Raw genomic sequence first — 21,655 nt, forward strand, 5'->3', positions numbered from 1 at the left:
TAATTGATGAGTGAGTATATAAGAATTAATTAATCTTGAGAAAAATATTTAATTAATTTCTATATCACGATTTTGTATATATGCCAAAGTGCTACTCACTCTACAACAATAATTAATCATCATATAAATAATGTATATTTATGCTAATTGATGAGTGTGTATTGACTCCATAAGAATTGATCTTGAGAATATAATTAATTAACTTCTATGTCATAATTTTGTATGCCAAGTGCTACTCACTCTACAACAATAATTAATCATCACATAAATAATGTATATTTATGCTAATTGATGAGTGTGTATTGACTCCATAAGAATTGATTTTGAGAATATATTTAATTAACTTCTATGTCATAATTTTGTATGCCAAGTGTTACTCACTCTACAACAATAATTAATCATCACATAAATAATGTATATTTACTACTATTATGCTTATTCATTTCACTAATAATTTGTCCATGTGCGTGGCTATTTGGAAAGTTATCATACTTTTCATGTATTGATTCTTGAGTAAACTGTTTTTATATATTACAATATTTATTTAAATTTATTGCTCTAATTTAATTTTGACTTGATAGCAAATTTTTTAAAAAAAAAATTTAAATTTTGTGGTCATAAGTTAAAAGATAGAATGTACTAAATTATCTTTTAAGCATTTCTTGAGTAAAGTTATTTAAAAAGTAAATATCTTTTAAACAAATTAAAAATGAATTAGAGAAACAAATTGAATGGAAGGAGTATTTATTATTCTCTGTTGATATTATAGTCGTTTGGTAGAGTCTATTAGCAAAAACAATGTTTGCATTAGTTTTATGTATATTTTTTCGTTTTATGTATGATTAATGCTTGCATTAGTTATGCACTCTATTGTGTATTGGAGAGTGTATTAGGGGAGAGCTATAGCTGCGGAGAATGGTCAGCTAAACACTAGTCTTCAAAAAATTAAATCATATATATAGATAAAATAAATGTATTATAAGGATATATGAATAAATGAACACTCTTTAAAATAACAAAGGTTTGTGGTGCACCGGTAAGCTTATCTCAGTTAAGAACCTAAGGTCTCTTTGGTTCGATACGTGCATGCCCCATAATAACAAAATAATGCTTGTATTAATAATGCAAAGAAATTTAATACATGCATTAGCTGGTTAAAGACCTAATTATTCCTTAAAAGTCCTTTTACACTTTCACCATCATAATTGAGGAAGATACTTTTGTCAACGAATATTTTTATACATTATATATTTTTTTAATACAACAAATAAAGCATAAAAATATATTCTATGCATAATTAATACAAACATAACTAATACAAACATTACTAATACACTCTATTTAGTATTATTTTTATAATAATTTATTCTACCAAACGATCCTACTCATTTTTAACATAATTAAAAAATAATCTTAGCTATAAGAGTAAATGCTTAAATTATAGAAAGGGGTCATAGTTGTTTTTGTAGATTTTTCTTAAAAAAAAGTTATATTTGTCTTTCGGCATATTCTTTTTGTATATTTGCTCTTGTCTTTTAACTTTAGGCACATTGATTTAGCACTTCTTAGGGGTTTATTTTGTTAAATTAATCTTATTAATTATGTTTTATATATTCGAATTTAACTAGTACTTTTTTATATAGTTATTAATGATAAAGATAGTGTTGAAAGATACGATTTCTTTTGATTCATTAAAATGGACGATTATAAAAACAAAATTTTATTTTAATATAACAGCCAAATAAAATCAAACCGAAAGAGTACTTCCCTCACTTTATTAAGGGAGATCTTTTTATAGAAAAAAAAACAGTTAAGATCAATAAATGTTTTTCATTGTACAAAAGCATCATGTATTTCAAAACCAATTCAAACTGACAAACGAATATATTAAATTAAAAAACATTAATTAAATTCTTTTTATATACCCTTTTAAATAATTTTTATTTGTTAAAGTGTTCATATTTGTTTATGAAATTTTCAAAAAGATTTTTAAGGAGTGAATTGATAAAATTATTTTTTTATTTATAATTTTTTAAACAATGTGCAAAATGAAAAGTGATCAATTAATATGAGACAAAAAATAGTAAATTTTTCAAAAAAATAATAATCGAAAACAAAGTGAGAAAATCATAATCATCACATGAATTTAGATTAAATGATAGAAATTCTTCATTTTTAATCAAAATTTTTAGTTTAAAGTAATAAGTATAAATTTAAAAAATCATGTTAGAAATGTTATCTCAAGAAATAACCTTTTAAATAGGAAAAAGACATAAATTCTCCCTTAAATTTGTCTCGAAAAATCAGTTACACGTTTGAACTATCATATTGACCTATTACCCATCTATACTATTCAAAGTGAATTTTCTAACCCCCTAAAATTGACATGGCAAAAAAGTAAAACAAAAATAAAAAATAGGCCCGTCAGTTTGGAAAAAAAAATAAAATAAAAAATTATAATCCTCTTTTCTACCCCCCCCCCACTCCCACGCCGCTTCTTCTTCACACTTTACCCATTGTCTTCTTCTTCTTCATTCTTTATTTTATCACATTTTTTAATTTTTTTTATTCGCAATTAGGTTAATTTTCATAAATTTGTTAGTGAATAATTATATTTTATCTAGAAAAATTTATATTGATTGTTTCTATCTTCTTTTTTTTTTTTTTTTAACTTTGTTAACGAAATTTTTTTGATTGTTAATCAATTTTTGAATTTGGTGGTGATGGATTGGGTGGCGCGTGAAAAAAATTAAAATAAGTAATTTGAAGGTGGTGAAGAAGAAAAAATCGATATTGATAAAGGTTGTGGTGACATTTGGTGTTGGGTGACAAAGAAGAAGAAGAATCGAAGGCGATAGTGGTAGTGAAGAACATAATCAATAGTGAAGATGGATTTGGATATGATTTTCCGATGAAATGAAAATTGAAAATGTGAGCTTTAGTAATGAAGAAGATATAATTATTAAAGAATTAAAACAATCAATTTAGAATTAATTAGAGTAAAATATAATTAATAAAAGAAAAGTTAATTAATAAAGAAAATAAAATAAAAAATATATAATTTATGACATGGCGCTGATGTGACAGCGAGTGTAATTTACTAAATATTGTAAGAGCCATGTTATATGTTTTGCGATAATAATAAATTTACTTTTGTATAATTGTATAATAGGTTACTATAATAATTTAAGTGTGTAGCTAATTTTTCGATTGAAAGTTTTTAGAAATGATTGGTCCGTTTGGGCGGAGGGATCATTGCGCGTTTTTACATTTAATAGTGCTCTGCTTCCTTCATTTACTTAGACTTCGCTGGCCGGTAACAATATAATCAAGTCTCACACTTCCCAAGAAAATATAACAAAAGAATGCATGTTTGGGAAGGTTGCAAAAATACACACTTCATTCATACTCACTACCTAAAAGTCTCATCTTCACCCGTAAAACTTCTTAACAAAATGCATGTGCAAATACAAATTCAAATTGCAATTTAAAATTTTATAACCAAACGAGAAAGTTCACTGTACTGTGCAACTTGTGCAGTGTAAGTCTGCAAAAAACTTGTTTTTGTGTGTAGGAGACAGTTGAGAAGGTTTTTTCAATAATAAAAAAACTCACCTAATATTCGACACATTATAAAAGGGTAAAATATTTCCTAATAAATGACTTACGTGAAGTCGAGATGGTTGTTTAGCATTTACCAGCACATGATGGCTCTTTTGTTTGTTAGGTTCACTACGAGTGTATATATATAAATATATTTTCCCTACTATTTGACATGCAAAAATGCGTCTTTTCTAATTGTTTCAAGTTTTTTTATTAGTTCATACTTCGTATTAAGTTCCTCCCAAACCATAGATAAGTAATATGAAATTGTAACAAGTAAATATATTTGTTTTCAGTATCTATTTGCGGACAGACTTTCATTTATTTGAAAAGAAACAATACCTCATTTAACTTTTCAAATCTCCTTTCAATATCACAAACAGATGTCATAATTTTGTGTTCATATTTATGCAAGACCTAGTTAGTCACGTAATGTCAATTCTTTTAAGCCTAAAGTTTTATAATATTATTTGGTTTAAAAGAATTTCAATCCCTAAGAACTTGTACCTAAGTGTCAATTCCACAATCAGTGTGTCAATTGACATACATAAATAACGAACATAGCCTTATCGATCCCTCTAAGAAAAATCACAAAAGAAGATCTAGTACTCATAGCATAAAATTCCTTTTGCTGCCGAAGGTTTATGAAGAAGACACTTACATGAGGCATCTGATTGAATAGACTAAAGTTCAAACAAACAAAAAATATATCAGAGATAAATATACATCGATTATGAAAATAGCGATACACTAAACACCAAGCTTTACTAGTCAACACCAAGAAACAATCACACAGATTGTTAGTCCACTTTTACACGAAGGTGACAACATGGCAAAAGAATGTTTAAGGCTTCCATAGCTTCATGGTGCAGTCTTCTCCATAGGTGGCAACAAGGTTTATATGGGGATGGTGAGTGATACCAATTACATCCTTTTCATGTACCTGCCATGATGCACAAACTAAAACTCAGTAATTTGGCCTTTATCCTGTTCCGAAAGCAAGAACAACAGAGTCCCAGGACTTAAAACCAACAACACTAAGAAGCCACCTACAAATATAATGCATCTGTAACAAGGAATAACTACCATATTCGACATTCAACTTGACACTATGCAAGTGTATGAATAAACAAGTGCATTTGAATAAACAAGTTTGTGTTGTTCAGGGAAGCTGTACAAAATGCCAGTACGGGAGGATAAAGAGTAACCAAATGTAACATTTGGTAAACTGTGAGTGGAATCGAGACCGGGGAGAGAAATAAACACAAAATGAATAAGCTGATCTTTCTATCATTTTATCTTCTTTCGCTAGCAGATTGGTTGGAGATGTATTTTATGAGAAGAGAAATGAGACATGTTAAACCAAAATATTCAAGCTATTTCCCCTAATTTTCTTCGTATAAATATCAGGTAAGAAACTGAAAACAAGGACACATCACCAGTAAATCATGATTTTTGAAACAAAAACATTTTAAGAAATCAATATCCTCCTGTACTCTGTTATTTTTCATCTTTTGACAAATACAGAAAATATTTAACTTAGCCTCAGCCGCATCCACATACGTGAGTACGTCTGAGGTACATACACATATGTCCCAGCAATGATTGAGCGAGCAAACAAGAGACAAAGAAAGCAAGAAAGCCTAGTAATGATACTCTAAATGTAGGACTTGTAACTTTGACAACAAGTAATCAAACTTCACGTCAGAGTTGAAGCTTACCTTCATCAGATGCTCCAGTTTGTTTGATTGATAACTAAAGCAGTACAAGTTTCTGTTGAAATGCACATACCACATGATCAGCATAAAAGGGATAAATCCTTGCATTAAATACCAATATCATCCACTTAATGAAGTTCAAAACAAGTAGCACTTATAGTGATGGAAAAAAGACAAAAAATAATTGCCACTGTACAATCAGCAATGACAGTTCAAAAGATCTACAAGAGAGCTGTAATAGTTTCAGAATAACTCGAAAAAATTAAAGTGAGTAACTACGTTCAATCTTAGAGACGAAGCAAGTCCTTGAAGTTTGTTAAATGTAAGAGGAGAAGAATCCTCAAGGATGAAATAAAATCAAAGTTCACCAAGGTTTCATCAAAGTCACTCTCTCTTTTCCCTTTGAAACAAGAAATGATTGTACCAATCTTGGAACTCCAATGAAGCAAAGGGACATAAATTTCATATCATACCTGTCTTCACCTACACAGTATATCCATTCTCCTTTTGGTGATAGACAAGCAGCCACGAAGTCTCCACCTTCTCTTTTACCAGATGAGAAACTTTTGACGACCTACATGACAATGGCACAGCATAAGTTCACTTATCGTTTGTGCTCCCTAATATTTGGAAAGATTACAACCACTTCAGTTCATTATCCTTGTGTTATCTTCTTTTAGAAAATAAATTTGACATTTTGATTTCTAACTGTTGTTTGTCGGAAATGCTTCCACTCCCCAACTTGTTCACTCCTTGCTTTGGCAAAGGGAAAAATCTCCCAAAACAAAAACCTAACGAATGGGAAAGAAGAATGATCCACGAATAACAATGCTTACCTGTCCTTGAAGTGTCATCAGATAAATAGATGATGTCTTATTGCACACTATAATGTGATCATTATTCTTAGGGAAAAGATGGACAGAATTCACAGATGCATCGCCACCCTGTAAGAGAAAGGAATTCAAAGGAGTTCAAAAAACAAAATCGTGTAAAAGAAGGTATCCTGAGAAAAACTAACATATAATAAGTAATATAGTGGTAATATGCCCCAGGCAAGTTGAATACCCTTAAAGGAGGAGGTGGTCTAAATGTCTGCAAACACTCTGTAGTTTTGGCATCCCAGACCTGTTTTGAGGCAACTCAGACAAATTATGCACACAGAATAAAGCAGATAACCCCAATATAAATGGAAAAGAAAATAGCATGCTTCTCTCTACCTTCACTTGAAACTTGAAAGACAATAATCTTACCTTCACTGAGCCGTCACTAGATGCGGTGATGACTCGAGACCCATCAAAGGTAAAGATGGCATCATTCACATAAGATGAATGTCCGCGGAATTCTTTTAACAATTTACCTGACTTCAGGCCATGAATTCTATAACAAATGAAACAGAGATATCAGGCATGCTTATCCCAACCAAGACAAACAGTAATTAATTAATAGCTATAACGGTGGATCTGAGGATATCATTTAGCTTAAACCACTACGCCTAACAGCTACTGATGACATGCCATCACAGTAAATGGTCAAAGGAAAAAAACCTCGCTGTGCTGTCAAAGGATGTGCTTAAGATCTGAGTTCCATCTCGAGAGAAGACAAGACTGGTGACACCCTGAGAATGTGCACGTTCAAGGCGACGCAAGCACTGACCAGTCCTTATGCGCCAGACCTATAAAACACAGTAACATAAGAACAAGCAATCCAAAATCAAATCTAACACGTTTACAACAGGAAAAGGACATAAGATGGAGGTGTTTATAAGGAAGAACTTTTATTATGGTGAGCACAAAGCAGCTGTTGTTCTGTACATGAGCAGAAGTATATATGTTTTTTTTTCACTTTTTGATGACCGTGGTGTCTGAACCAACTTTCGCGCACCTCGACTAATGGCATGGGATACCTGCCACCTCCCAGTATATATGTTCTACGCCTACACTATAGAGAAATTAAGATCTCAAAGGGAGGTCTACAAGCAACTATGATTCAAAATATGTTGCAACTTCTTTGTTCCCGAAACACCTTGTGTTCCTTGCTTTCTAGATTACCCGAAGTATGCGTGGATGGGTAGAACACAATCGCTTACTGCTATTTTCTCCTTCTCCTACCCATCATGCATATCCAAGCTGTATTCAAGTCACAAGACACCACCCATTTACCTAGTAACAGACCCATAATTGGAAACTATGAAAAGATGTAGAAAAAGGTGATTTATATATCCTCATTCCTTAAAGCACAGATAGCTTCTGGAGCCCGAGGACCCATTCTAACAATTAAAAACTTGAGGAAGAGGGTGGCTCACATCAGTTGGTGCCACATGTGCACATGGTCGGGGAAGATGTGAAACATTTACTAATTCATCGCCAACTAGGGCAATGACTGTGGGGCATGACATGGACTATGGAATGTGTTTGATATTGTGTAGGTAATTTTGTTTCAGTTAAGACTGCTAACAAAGTTGGGCAAGATGAAGAGATAATGAGGAATTTAGAAATAAAAGGAATCAAAAACTTTTGAAAACTTCGTGAACTCCTTGTTACAGAGAAGATGACCGTTGTTATTTCTTGTAAAGTTTTGGAGCACCTACAGGATTCCAGTTAGTATAAATTGATTGTTGGTTTTTTGGTAGTAAAACACAATCTTAACTATTCCCATATACGACTAGTTTTTGGGGTTATTCAAAGAAATATAAGTAAAACACATCATCAGAAAATATCAAATTCAAGTCTGGTATTAGTACTGGTACTAGATATACTGGAATATGCACCAGATACAATAAATTTGACGATTTGTACTTCAGCGTCATCAATTTTATGATGAATTGTAATGTATTCCCTAAATTTCATAGCTTTCTTGACTTCTAATTCTAAGTTGTAACCATACTGATATTAAATATGACACTCCGTACTGTATACAAAATACCGAACCAAACCGTTAAGACGTGATGAGCTTGTCAGATTATGTTCTTATATTATCTTAAAAAGCCTATAAAAAAGTTCAAAGATGACACTCTGCTAAGGGCTGTCCAACATTCTACCAATTACCATCTTTAACTAGCTAAAATAGAGATATGTATAGGCATATGAAGGATGTGCCATAAACTTGGACTCTCGGACTGATTCACTAATTAAAGTTTCTGATAAAACAGGCGCTAAGCAAAAATAGCCATTATAATTTTGTTTCTTCTCTCTTTCAATTGATCATTGAATCCTTCTCCAGCTCCAACAAATGTTAAAGATGATTTCTTTATAAGCAAATTATTAAGGATCTTTATGAAGCTGTTTTCAATTAATTTAACATATAAGGCAACACAATATGTTGCTTCATTTGATTGCTTCAGCATGTTACATCAAATTGCATTTGCACATAATACATATCTGAAGTTCAATCACATCAAATTGCATTTGCACATAATGCATATCTGAAGTTCAATCACAGCATAACAATGTTAAAACAGATTGCTCAAGACCTAAGTTGCTCGGACTCTCCAAAAATGTTGCCGCACCCATGTCGGACCCTCCAAAAACTGTACCCGTTTTGAAGGATCTAATACACACCCAATGACATTTTTGAAGAGTCCGAGCAACATGGCTCAGGACTTCCTCACGTGTCTCAGTTTTCTCATAGTCAAATTGGCAGGATGGAGATAATAAGAAATCAAAAGGTTTTACTATATATCTGGAACATGTTCTTCTCACTTTTTAAAATTGTTTGGTCGTGCCTAATAATGTAAGAAAGCCTATCAGTGCTGACGTTCATTGAGAGTTGGAAAATCCATCAACATCTGGAAAATGGTGCCTGCTTGTATATTTGGGTGCATCTGGAATGACAGGAATTAGAAGATGCTTTGATGGTATCACAACTCCTAATCATGTCGCAAAACCTAGTGCTTATTAAACCTTTTTTTCTGGTTAAACAAAGGCACATGTAACTACTCATGAACTTTCGTTCTGATTGTATCCTTTCAAGTGTTAGAGTAAACAGTTGTACATGAGCCGACACATCTTTATGTCGTAATCTATGCTGCGCATCTACTTGATGCATTTCGAATGAAATCTTATACTACATCAAGACAAAAGGTTTTACTGTATAAACTATAAAGCAGAATATAAACTAAACGTTTACCTTTATTTTTCCATCTTGTGACCCAGACGCAAGCATCTCCGAGTCTCTGCTAAAATCAACACAAAGGACAGCATCATCATGCATCATAAAAGTTTCCTACATAAATATGCAGCAAGTCAGAAAATACAAAAGATCCAACCACAAGCATGAACATCCAGAGTTCAAAAAATAACTAAACACAAATTCAGATGCGTCAGCTGCTGATTAGGAAATGAAAGAAGCAGGAATCCAGCACGATAGACAAAACTAACACACACACACACACCAAAACAAAAAGGAGGAAGAAAAACAAATGACCCTATATTTATAAATTCTAGATAACAAACAGCTTTGCAACCTTTTTGGTAAAAACAATTTGCTTTAGATTTAAACTACCTGCATATTGACATTTACAAAGGAATAACTGCTTAAGGCAATTCATAAGACAACTAGCAAACCAGCAGCTGAAATATTATATATCTTCTATTGATTTAATATTTGGCAAATACAGTGTAGAAGTCACAATACTGCAATTGCTCCCAGCAAAGATTTAGCATCAGTAGTAACATACAGTAATGAAACAGCCAAAGAATTACACTTGAATTCCAAATAAATACAGCCCAAAAAATAATCAGAAAATTTAAAAGAAATAAATGTATAACTCACATCAGCCTGATATTGAAGATCCTTCTTCAGTTTTCCACTTATGTGATCCCAGACCTGGTGAGTAATGTAAAAATAAATTGGATCAACTCATCAATAAAACATAAAAGAGAAGGAATAAAAGTGAAAGATAGCATGGGGAGAGACTTAGCTTTAGCATACCTCAATAAATCCATCAACTGAGCATGAGACAAGAAATTGTCCATCCGGTGAGAACCTAGAACATTCTGGATGACTCTTCTTACCAAACTGCAGCACAAAATTCAGTACTTAAATGAAATTATCAAATTTAAGTTTCTTATCCCCCCCCCCCCTTATTACTACTGAAAGAGGAAAACAGACAAGGCTTGAAACAAAAGAAAAAATCAGAGACTAGGAAAAATAGCTGGACAAACTCATCCAGTGAGAAACCTATTGACAGAGAAAGAAACCAGTAAAAAGAAAAATGGAGAGACAAAACATGCATGAAGGTCATAACCAGCTGAGAGCAGTTTCAGCATGTGGGTAGATTCATAATAGGGATAACAAAAAGTAAACACCCCCTTCTGCTCTAACCTTCCAAAGGATAATGAGCATGAAAAACAAATATAAAAGAAAAATAAGAAAAACAGATATTCAAAAAAATCTAGGTCACCATGTTTTTGAATTTCACAGAAACTTCTGAAGCAAAATCGAAGAATTGAAAGTTTGTGTCAACAACATATCTCTTTGATGAAGTTATAACAAACCTAACATGAAACACAAATTTAAAACCTAACATGCAAAAAGAGCTTATGTAAACCAACAAACCTTAATAGTGTGACCAAGTGTTGTCGGATACATATCCTCTTCATCTTGTTTCATAGCAGCTGTTCCTCGGAATAGATCAAACTGTGTTCCAGGTGGAAGTAAACCTGAAAAGTGTTGTCGGATACATGAGCATGAAAATCAATGTTTGCTTACTCTTCAACAAAGTGAAAATGCTCGGAAGTTTCATGTTAATTACTAACAAGTCAATTGAGAATCTAGAGGTGGGATTTCCAGCAGTGATGAAAATGATATATCTCACCTTGATGTTGTTGCCATTTCAAGGCTTGACCAATCAAAGCCATTAAGCGTGATGGTGGAACAACAGAAACCTCAGCAGAAAGCGCTGCATGCAGCCAAAGAAGATATATTATAATCTTAGTTGTGTTGTTAACCAAATTATGCATTAATAAGTACATATAATTGACAATGACACTCCAACCATTTCAATCCTGAAACATCATAAACTGCTCAGCCCTATTTAGTACTGTAGAATTGGTGTACTTCTTAATGTATTACAAAGACGTGGAGGACCACTATAAGGCCATCATTATGCAGATAAGATAATACAGATCTCAGAATATAACATATTCAAAGATCATATAAATTAGAATAGAGACGGATCATAGAAGGAATTGCAGCAATGAGATGTTAATCTAGTGGGAATGTGGGATAAAGTAATAGGAATGATAGTAAGATGCAGCTTTTTATGTAGTGGTTCTTAGAACGGGTGAGGGATTTAGGAAGTACACCTTCCTTTTACTTGGTAGGAACTTTACGAAACTACTTCAAGGGATTTACTTCAAATCACATCTCAGGTGGTTGTACTTTTTTTTCTGATGAAGTAGTCACATCTCAGGTGGTCATTCAATACCTCTTTGAAGAGTTATACAGGCTAAACAGCTTTACATTCATCTCGCACCATGCATCTATGTCTATAATATCAAGACAGATTGCTAATATTTAATTACTCTGAGTACTGAAACGAAACAGTTGTTCTCATAAAACTTGCTACCGTGTTACATGCAACATTTGCACGTATTGCAAATATCTTTGTTTCAAGATTTTCTTTTAAAATTCAAACTAACAATCTAAGCAAAGTGGGATTTTGGCAACCTTGGGAAATTTGGGCACGCCTTTTCTCCTTGGTTGAGTCATTATAAGCCTGCACATATAACATTTGCAGGCAAGGTCAAAATCCACATTCAGGCAAACCTCAAGTCAAGGGTATCAAGACAACTTCTAGCAGTTAAGGATGCGGCAGACAGTTAACGAAGACAATTATTTTACACCATCAGAGATCTAACAGGAGGTTGAGCACATGTAAGAAACAAGTATAATATTTTCTTCTTAATTTTTTATGAAGAACAAGAATACATTTTCTTTTGGAGATGAAAAAGTAAAAGAAGTATACTTGCGCAGCTAATATTGCATTGTGAATAATACAAATAACAACTGAGGGTGTTCAAACCTCAACTAGCGACATAAAGAAAAGACCACATAGCTTAATCTCTTTTTTTTAAGAATGATTCTAACCTCATGGGGATCAAAGTAAGTCCGGACTAGTAGATGCTCGAGCCGCAAATATCTTTCTGGTTGCTCCTGTTTCATGACACCCATCACGTTGGTTTGCCTTAAAATAGCTCGTGCAGTATCCATCTCTCGAAGTTCAATCATTTCTAAGACAATCTATCAGATAAAGGAAAGAGTAAGGAGCAGAAAAGGTTGTACTGAAAAGACAGCAAAAAGTGATCAAATACATCAGAGAAAAGTTAAAAAAATTTGCACTTCAAGCTGAAGCTCATCTGAATACAAAACCAGATTGCCAAAGAAGCACATTGAACAAAATTTTGAAGTTCTACTGAGTGCATGAGTCAGTCACACGAAACTGAATTCTAAAGTTCTGCCCAGGTGCAAGTATGCAGCAATCACGAGAAACTAAAGTCCAGCCCAGTCCAAGCATGCAACAATCACGAGATATGAAATCAACATGGCAGAGATACTTGGATGCAAAGTGGAACCCAACAACCACATGCTTGGGGATTCCAATTGGGAGCCAAATACAAATGCTATACCACTTGCAATTGGTAAAAGAGATGCTTGAAAGGATATTGTCAAGTTGGAAGAAGCAAAATTTGTCATTTGGTTTTTTGTGTATGTTGGGGGCGGGGCAGGTATATTAACAAATAGTGAATTAGACGGTTAGAAAATAAATTGTGATGTCACTCTTTCCCCTTCCAGAAAAAGGAAAAGAGAATAGGTCGGCTGAGAAGAGATTTCCTATGGAGTGGAAACAAGGAGAACAAGCTGTCATTACAAAAATAGTCATCCCAGCAGAAATGACGTTTAGGCATCAACAAGCGTAGATTGCACAACAAGAGCCCTTTATTAGAATGACCATGGAGGTAGGAAGTATAACTTAAAGAACAGACAATTGTGGAAATACACTGTAACTGCTAGGCAACGGAAGAAGGAAACTGATCCAGTATGCTCTCAAGGAGTAGAAGTGTGGAAGAGTATTAGACATCTATGGGAGGATCATGTAAAAATATATGCTTGTCAGTGGGAAATAGAATGAAAAAGGGGTTTTGGCAAGACACTTGGACTGGCCATATTCCACTAAAGAATGAATCCACAGATAATTAAAATATGGCAGTTAATACTGATGTAACAGTGACACAACATTGGTCAAAAAGAAGATGAGAACTACATTTTAGAAGAAGTTGTTAAGGCTAGGAAGTCGAAGGGATTATTACTCTGTTGGGGAAGCTGGAGAAGATAGAATTTTCCAGGTGTAAAAGGTACAGACGTACAGTTAGATAGAAACATCAAAATCATGGAAGCACATTGTTAAATCTGGGTACACATCAGAGCAAGAATCAAAGTACCACCATACAATGGCCTTGGAAGATAATACAGAGAAAGAAGCACCACCTAAAGTGGCCATATTTCGTTGGATTACCACAGAGCATGTTTGACACAAGAAAAAATGCAGAGTTGGGACATCGCAATGTGCGGTATATGCAATATGTCTGAAGAAAATTAGGAGGAGGTGAATCACTTCTTTATTCACAGCCAGGCAGCCAAGAAGTGGTGGTGCACGTTTCTCAGTATACTCAATCTATTACCTCACTAACAAATACTACTCACTCTCACATCCAACATATTTAATACGACTCTCAAAAATATTGAATCCATAAAAAGAGCAAGTAAGAGGATAATAACCTTAAAAAACACTATTTAAAAGAGGATGACATATTTTAGGCACTAAGCTTTCTTTGAAACAATGAAGAGGTGCAAACCTGCTCATATAAATCCTCCAGTATCTTTCTAGGAAGCTTAAGTTGTGCAACTTGAGGTAGTACAGCATCCCATCTTCCACTATTAATATCAGCTATAAAAGTTTCAAGGCTATCCACAGTATTAAGAGAAACCTGGCACTCATTTTGCAATGTCTGGAATGATTGATGCAGAGAGTTCTCCTTGCAGAATTGAAGAACTATCTTAATGACACTGCAAAAAAGAAAGATAACATTATCTCTCACATGCAACAATAACAATAAGATACTCCTATGTTGTTCCCAATTGATATGTCTATTGTCTGCAAGGTAGTATCTTCAATAAGAGCAATGTCAAATGGCGCTCTTGAGAAAGAAAATGGTCCTGACAACAAATAGCTCAACTAGCTAGAACTGCTACTTCTACATGCATCAGTTCAGAAACAGCTTCTATCCAGTAATGTGGTCATAAGGCTAGCTCCAGTGGCAAAAGGTGGAGGATTCATAACTTAGGTCGCAGGTTCAAGCCCCACACCATGCAAAGGGAAGCCCGGTATGTAAGTGGAGAAGGGTAGAGGGGCGGGCCCATTATCCACCGAGTTAAGAAGGCTGTGATTGGTCCAAAAAGGGTGGCGAGTCACAGACGGATTTCTTGGTTATTAAAAAAAATATGGGTTGGATAAATGCAACGGGCATTGCAAGAAGTCTTCTTGTTATACATGGTTCCCAAAACAAAATTTGCCTAGCCTGATCAAGGATGTGGCCTAATGGTGAATAAAGTGGGTTGAGAACCACGGGCTATCAGGTTCAATTCCCAACAGAGGCAAATATATTAGGTGATTTCTTCTCACTATCCCAGCGTTGTTGGATAGAGTTATCCAGTAGCAGATACCTATACTGGTGGGAGGTGGCAGGTGCCTCGTCGAATTAGTTGAGGTGCACACAGGTAGGTCTGAACACCATGGTTATTGGAAAAAAAAGTTGCAAGTGCTGCAAGAAGTCTTCTTTATTATACATGGTGCCGTTACTTAACTATACAAAAAGGTAAGGCAAGAGTTGCACCCTTGATAGTGGTAACCCCTCTATATTACTTCTCCTAAGAAATCAGTATCTCCATACTGTTATCAACCACACCTCACTAAGGATGACTATACATGAATCCTCAATATCCATTCAGCTCGTCTTCTTTCCTTTTTCAATAATGATGGTGCCCCAGCCAGTGGCAAAGCTATTTATTTCTCATATAAGATCAAAGCAGAGGTACTACAATTAAAGTTTCGATTTTCACCTTTCTTTTGGTCAGAATAAGCAAATTCTATAGTCATGAGGCACCATAGACAACAAATAAAACTTCTTTATCACATTCCTCTATTATATCAACAGATATACTTGCTCATTTCAAATTCCAAAAATTCTTGATATAATTTTTCCACACATCCAAAAAAAAAAAAAAAAAAACTCATTAGGCGAACATACACAGAGAGACAGAGAAGAAGCTTACTCTCGAGCTTCGATTTCCAGTGTAGAAGACATTTGTTAAGAATGAGAGAGCTTATAATCCCTAGCTAAGCCCTGCTTTTGAGAGTAAAATCACGAACAGAAATAAATACATATACACAGAGAGATGTAAGGGTTTTGTCTATGAACTGAAATTCGCCAGAACCGTTGCGCAGTTCTCCAATTTTCTCACTCGTGGGCCTGTTAAGTGGGTTGGGCCTCGAAATGTTCTTTCAAGCCAAACCAATGTATTACACAAGGCTTTTACCTCGACCCGTAATTAACGGCCCAAGTTTTTTTTTTTTTTTATAGAATAATTAAGTTAGTTTACTTATTATCATTATTCTATAAGTTTCACAAATCTCCAAGATCCCTCATTTTTCTCTTTAAAACAAAAAATGCTATTAATGTATCCGACACTCCATGAGTGTATCTGACCCTCTTCTTAATGTACCAGCGCATGTATCCGACCCCTTTTTTTAATGTATTAGCGCTTTGATTTTTTGGTCATTGATGTATCCGGACCCTCCTTTAATATATCCGTTTGAGAAATTTCTGTAATTATAAATTTTTAAGGGAAAGATTGTAATTTTGCCTTAAAAGTATGTGATTTCTGTAATTTGCCTTTTTTTTGCAAACGTTGTAAATCAACGACTTCACCAATCACATTTTGACCTCACTAATTATGATGTTCAACGTGGCTTTGCGCTGATAGGTCATGCGCATGTCTGGTATTCATGAGAGCTCTAAAGACTAGATAAAAGTCTCAAAGAAGTGGTCATATTTCCACTTCTCATATAGGTGATTTCATCAAGTGTATACTGTATTAACTACACTATTCTTAATTAAGGACTATGAATTGATTAAGCGTTAATAATTTATCCTTCATTTTTAGTAGCAATTCAATCACTCTCAGTTAGTACGCAGTGTCAATATTGACTTGATATTATTCATATGAGCTTACTTCATGAGATCACTAATCACATAGATTGAGTTAAAATCTCTATTGACAATCATATTGGCCTTAAACCCTCCCCAAACCCCACCCAAGAAAAACTATGTTTGATTAATTGACAATGATTTTTCTTTGGACTTCCAAATATTTATTTCATATAGCTTGATTGTCCCTCAAAGCGATCGAAAAATAAAAAAACTTGTTACCATATATATATCCAAGATAATTATTTATTTCAAAATATTATTTTAATTCACTTCTAAGCGTGGTATATATAATTTTTTGCACAAATAAGATATTTTCATACCACGCTTAAAAACTATCACTGACTTTTACAATAGTTCATATATGGCCTTTTTAAAAAAAAAAAATCAAACTAAGATATTATTAAGTTGAGTGCATGAAGATGATAAAGTAATGTCAATTGCGGCATGTAGGTCAAGACAAATTGATAAATTTTGATGTTATATTCAACCAATTATCTTGTTGGACAACTGACAATCTCCCATATTGTAATAATTTTTAGTTTTCGCCGACGGTAATTGGCGTGAATTTCTTATCATAAATAGATTTTCTTTTAGAAAAAGATTTTAGGTTGTCTAGTCTTTAATTTTTCTATTAGGAAAAGATTTATTATTCAATAAATAGATATTTTTTTCTTTTAACTTAATTAGCATTCACAATGTAATTCTAGGATTTTGAGGGTTTTGGTTGTGGGGGTAATTTTTGTGAACTTCCTTGTATTTTGGGTGAATTGGTGAGGTTGTTTCTCTCTATATTTTGTACTCTCATATTTATAATGGATTATTCGTAGGTCGATTGACCGAACCACGTTAAAATTGTCTCTTTAATTTTGATATATTTCTCGTTTGTCTTTTTACTCATATTATTTTGCTAGCTTTCGCATTACACCTACTTATTTCGATCCTGACACAATACCTTATTTAAACTTGTATTTACTGCACTTAAATGGTATGTTTTTTTTTTTGTTTTCACTCATCACCTCATGAAAAATTATTTCATTTACTCTATTTAATTATCGTGATGTCTAAATAAATCTCATGCCACTTCATGTAAAGTCATTTCATTTAATCCACAAAATTATCAGGATTTTTAATTTTCACTCAAAGTAACCTCGTATAAATTCATTCATTTACTCCGCAAAATTATCATGATTTTTAATTTTCGCTCATTTTATCTTATATTAACTTATTTTATATAACTCTACCGAGTTGCCATGGTTTCTAGATTTTTTCACATAAAAATGCAAACATCCCTTGACACATTAAATAATATACATGTATATACATAGATATATGTGTGACAAAAATGAGAACTAGACACATCGCAAGGATGCACTGATATTTGCTTACCTATTGATTGAAGCTAGTGGAGATCATCATCAAGTGTTATTTTCTGCATTCTAATTTTTATGGTTGAATATACTGCGAATTATACGGAGATTTTTCTGTAAATTAGTATAAAAATTTACTGGAAATTAAATAACTTGTGAATTTCATACCAATCTCCTAAAAAATTCCCATGTAATTTACAAAAAAAAAAAATTATAGTGTGAGGTGTTTGAAAATATATTTTAAAAAATAAATATTTAAAAATGATATTTTAAAATTCACGAGATCATAATCTGTCTTATCAAGAAGTTCATGATCTTCACGTTATATGACTAATAAATGTGTAGGGTTAGGGAATTAAGTTGGTTAGTAATTAGGTCAAATCAAAATCTATCCCGTAACTTCTGAATGGTGTCTAATCTAATTTTTTTGTTAGGAATGTGACATTGCTATCCAATGCTCAATGCAAATATTCAATTATTTAAGCATTTGTTCATCATTCAAGTAATTTACATTATTATTCTAAGAGATCGAATAAGATTTTTTTTTCCTTTCAATTATCATTAACTATCCGCGTAACTTTTTAAATATTTTTCAATGCTTCAAACCTTAAATCAAGAATTTATGAATAATTGAAATAATCCTATTGCTAAAGACCTTACTCAAACAAATTCATTAATAAATGAATTTTAGGACAAAATCAATCAACCAAAAACCATAACTTTAAAACTACAAAGAAAACAAGAATAACTTTTATTATTCCACATAAAAATCATATTTTAACATGAAAATAGAAATTATTACTTGATCTTGGAGTTGGAGTAACTTGAATAATCCCTTAGAACTAAGAATCCAAAGAAAGATATATATTGTTTTATTGGTTTACCTAAAATTGGATGTGGTCCAAATTGTATAATGGACTTATAAATGGTAAGTTACTCTATTAAGGATACTTCCCTTTTTAGTCTAGGAAATAACTCTCAGTTCACACCATATGATATGAGCTTTTTCTTTCAAATATTCACACACTGAAACACCAGCTTTAATTTTCTTATTTGTTGACTGATCCAAAAATTGAACCCACCACGAAATTATAGAAACATACAATTTTAATATTTATGATGATTGATTAGATATTTCAAATTTAATTTTTGAAAATAAAAGAAAAAATCTTGAAAAGAGTACCTCTCCGGTTCTCAGCCGCCTTCTTTTGCACTAATGTTTCTTACGACGTCTCTTCTCTTATGCAATTCCTAACTAGTTAGTAGTTTTTACGACGTCTCTTCTCTTATGCAATTCCTAACTAGTTAGTAGTTTTTCTAAGGACCTAAATAAGAGGTTTCAACTTTTCAGCGTATTTAACATAACCAATAATTCTATATTGGAAAAATCTCAAAATTGCAAACAATTTTAATCGGTATTCAACTGAGGGCCCTGTTAAGTAAGATGGGAGCCAATACGAAGCTAACAAACTTTCTTAAATGGAACCCTAATCTAGATACAATAAGATCAATTGAGTTAGCAAATCTAAAGTGTGGCGTTTTGCTAGTTATAGTTTTCGATTGTGTATGCATCAAAAAATAGAACCTTAATTTTAAAACCATATTCATTATGCTACACATGGACATATAATTTTCTGTCAAATGTAAAATAATGTATTATTATAAATACAGGAAAAATGAAGTTTCAAGCGATTAAGATTCAATTATTTAGTTAAAAATGTAATAATTGTAGTGATTAAAATTATTACATAGCTGACTTTTTCTTTTCTTGAATAATAAATACCCTCAGGAAGTACAATAATTTGATCCCCATATTAAGCTAAACTGCTCATGCAGTTTGTTGGATTTTTCCTTTTTAAGCAGCAATTTGTAAAATTAATCTCCATGTATTGTTTGCCTTTATCAAGCTAGAATTGAAGCAACTGATTGAATTTTTTTTTGAAAAAGTTAGTATGGTATTTTGCTAGTGGAAGACCTTTGATTTCTCTTTCACCCTTTTGACCTTTAATTTTGTCTTAGTATTTGTAAATTTTATTATTCATTAACTTTAATTATTGCTGATTTATCAGAGCAAGTCTCACTCCTAAATCATGTAGTATAAAACAATAATTGATTTTAACATATATTGCTGATTTATCATAGCAAGTCTCACTCATAAACCATGTAGTATAAAACAATACATATAATTTTCACATATGGCTGATTTATCATAGCAAGTCTCACTCATAAACCTATCATATATTTATTTATATAAAAGACAACTCTACGTCCGCCTACTGGCCTCCAGAAGTAAGAATTTTCTTTTAAATTTATTTATTTCTAAAATCAGTCTTCCTTTTTTATAAAAAGATATAACTTTTATAAAAAAAAAATTGTGACTTTAATAAAGAGTTGTGACTTTTATCAAAAATTATGATTTTAATAAAGAGTTACGATATTTATAAAAAATCGTGACTTTTATGAAAAGTTGGAATTTTAATGAAGATTTGCGACTTTTATGAAAAGGTTATGACTTTATTGAAGAGTTGCGACTTTCATAAAAAAATTGTGACTTTTATGAAAAGTTGAGATTTTAATGAAGATTTGCGACTTTTATGAAATGGCTGTGACTTTATTGAAAAGTTGCGACTTTATGAAAAATTATGACTTTTATGAAAGATTGTGAACTCAAAGGGTTGCAACTTTACTAAATATTTGTAACCGTTCTGATAAGATACAACAAACAATTGTTCACATTATCCTTTGACGTCTATAAATAGAGAGATTTCCTTTCATTTTAAAATAACAACAGTTCTGATCTTCTTCTTTTACTTCCACAAAATTAAATATTCGTGTATTTTATTCCTGTTGAGTGACTTACTGACACCATTGTTTTGTATCAATAAGTTGGTGAATAAAATCGTCTCATCCTGAGAGGATGTAATTCTTTAAGCATCTGGTATTGGAGTGGAATAATTTTCTTAAGGGAACATTATTGTGCATTCGGTGAATTCAATTTTTTCATTTATATTTCATTCTATTTTTACATATCCTAGTGTATTTTTTACACTCATTAATTTATGCTTATGATATTAATTGTAGTTTTTGAGTACAAGTTTTAAACTCTATTTTTATGTTTATGCAAAATTATTGTCTCTGGTTATATTGGACATATACACATATAGTACGTATATTCATTGTGCAGAAAATAATTATTGTACTCAATTCCAATAATTTATGTTTTGATATTCTATATTAAATTTTATAACTTAAAAGTACTATATATAAGTTAAATATTATTGATTTTTACATAGATATGAAAATTTCTCATTTATAATCTATGCAACTTAAATATTTCTTTATATGACGAAATGTCTTTGTATATATATTCTTATTTATTTTCCCTTTAATGTTGATTAAAGAACCAATAGTTTATTATTTTGTGAATAATTCATTCATTAGAGAATCTTGAGTTGTGTGATAATAACAAATAATCAAATTCATGTTGGAATATTGCTAATATTTTTTAAAGAACCCATTCTCCCATTATTTTTTTAACTGTATAGATATTACTAAAAAAATAATTACATATTCAATGCTATTATTATTTATAACCGCGCGAAGTGCGTGCAAATTACCTAGTGTAGTATAAAATAATAAAAAGTACATTAATTTTTGCATAACCAATTCTTGCATTACTAATACATTGCATAGTGTT

The 21,655-nt window shown here is 32.2% G+C and overlaps 1 protein-coding gene across 1 annotated transcript; it reads right to left on the reverse strand.

The window, feature by feature from the left end:
• Positions 1-4,191: 4,191 nt before the first annotated feature.
• On the reverse strand, positions 4,192-15,811 carry LOC107023840 (suppressor of mec-8 and unc-52 protein homolog 1). Its single transcript, XM_015224656.2, has 16 exons — positions 15,654-15,811; positions 14,177-14,387; positions 12,411-12,563; positions 11,991-12,039; positions 11,137-11,220; positions 10,878-10,981; positions 10,251-10,337; positions 10,092-10,145; positions 9,447-9,542; positions 6,866-6,993; positions 6,572-6,698; positions 6,387-6,446; positions 6,158-6,265; positions 5,795-5,895; positions 5,325-5,376; positions 4,192-4,546 (listed from the first exon to the last, which is right to left on the reverse strand). The coding sequence occupies exons 1-16, from the start codon at positions 15,683-15,685 to the stop codon at positions 4,448-4,450; spliced, it is 1,545 nt and encodes a 514-aa protein (XP_015080142.1). The 5' UTR covers positions 15,686-15,811; the 3' UTR covers positions 4,192-4,447.
• Positions 15,812-21,655: the final 5,844 nt, after the last annotated feature.

The sequence above is a fragment of the Solanum pennellii genome, chromosome 6, assembly GCF_001406875.1.
Source record: "Solanum pennellii chromosome 6, SPENNV200".
Taxonomy (NCBI): domain Eukaryota; kingdom Viridiplantae; phylum Streptophyta; class Magnoliopsida; order Solanales; family Solanaceae; genus Solanum; species Solanum pennellii.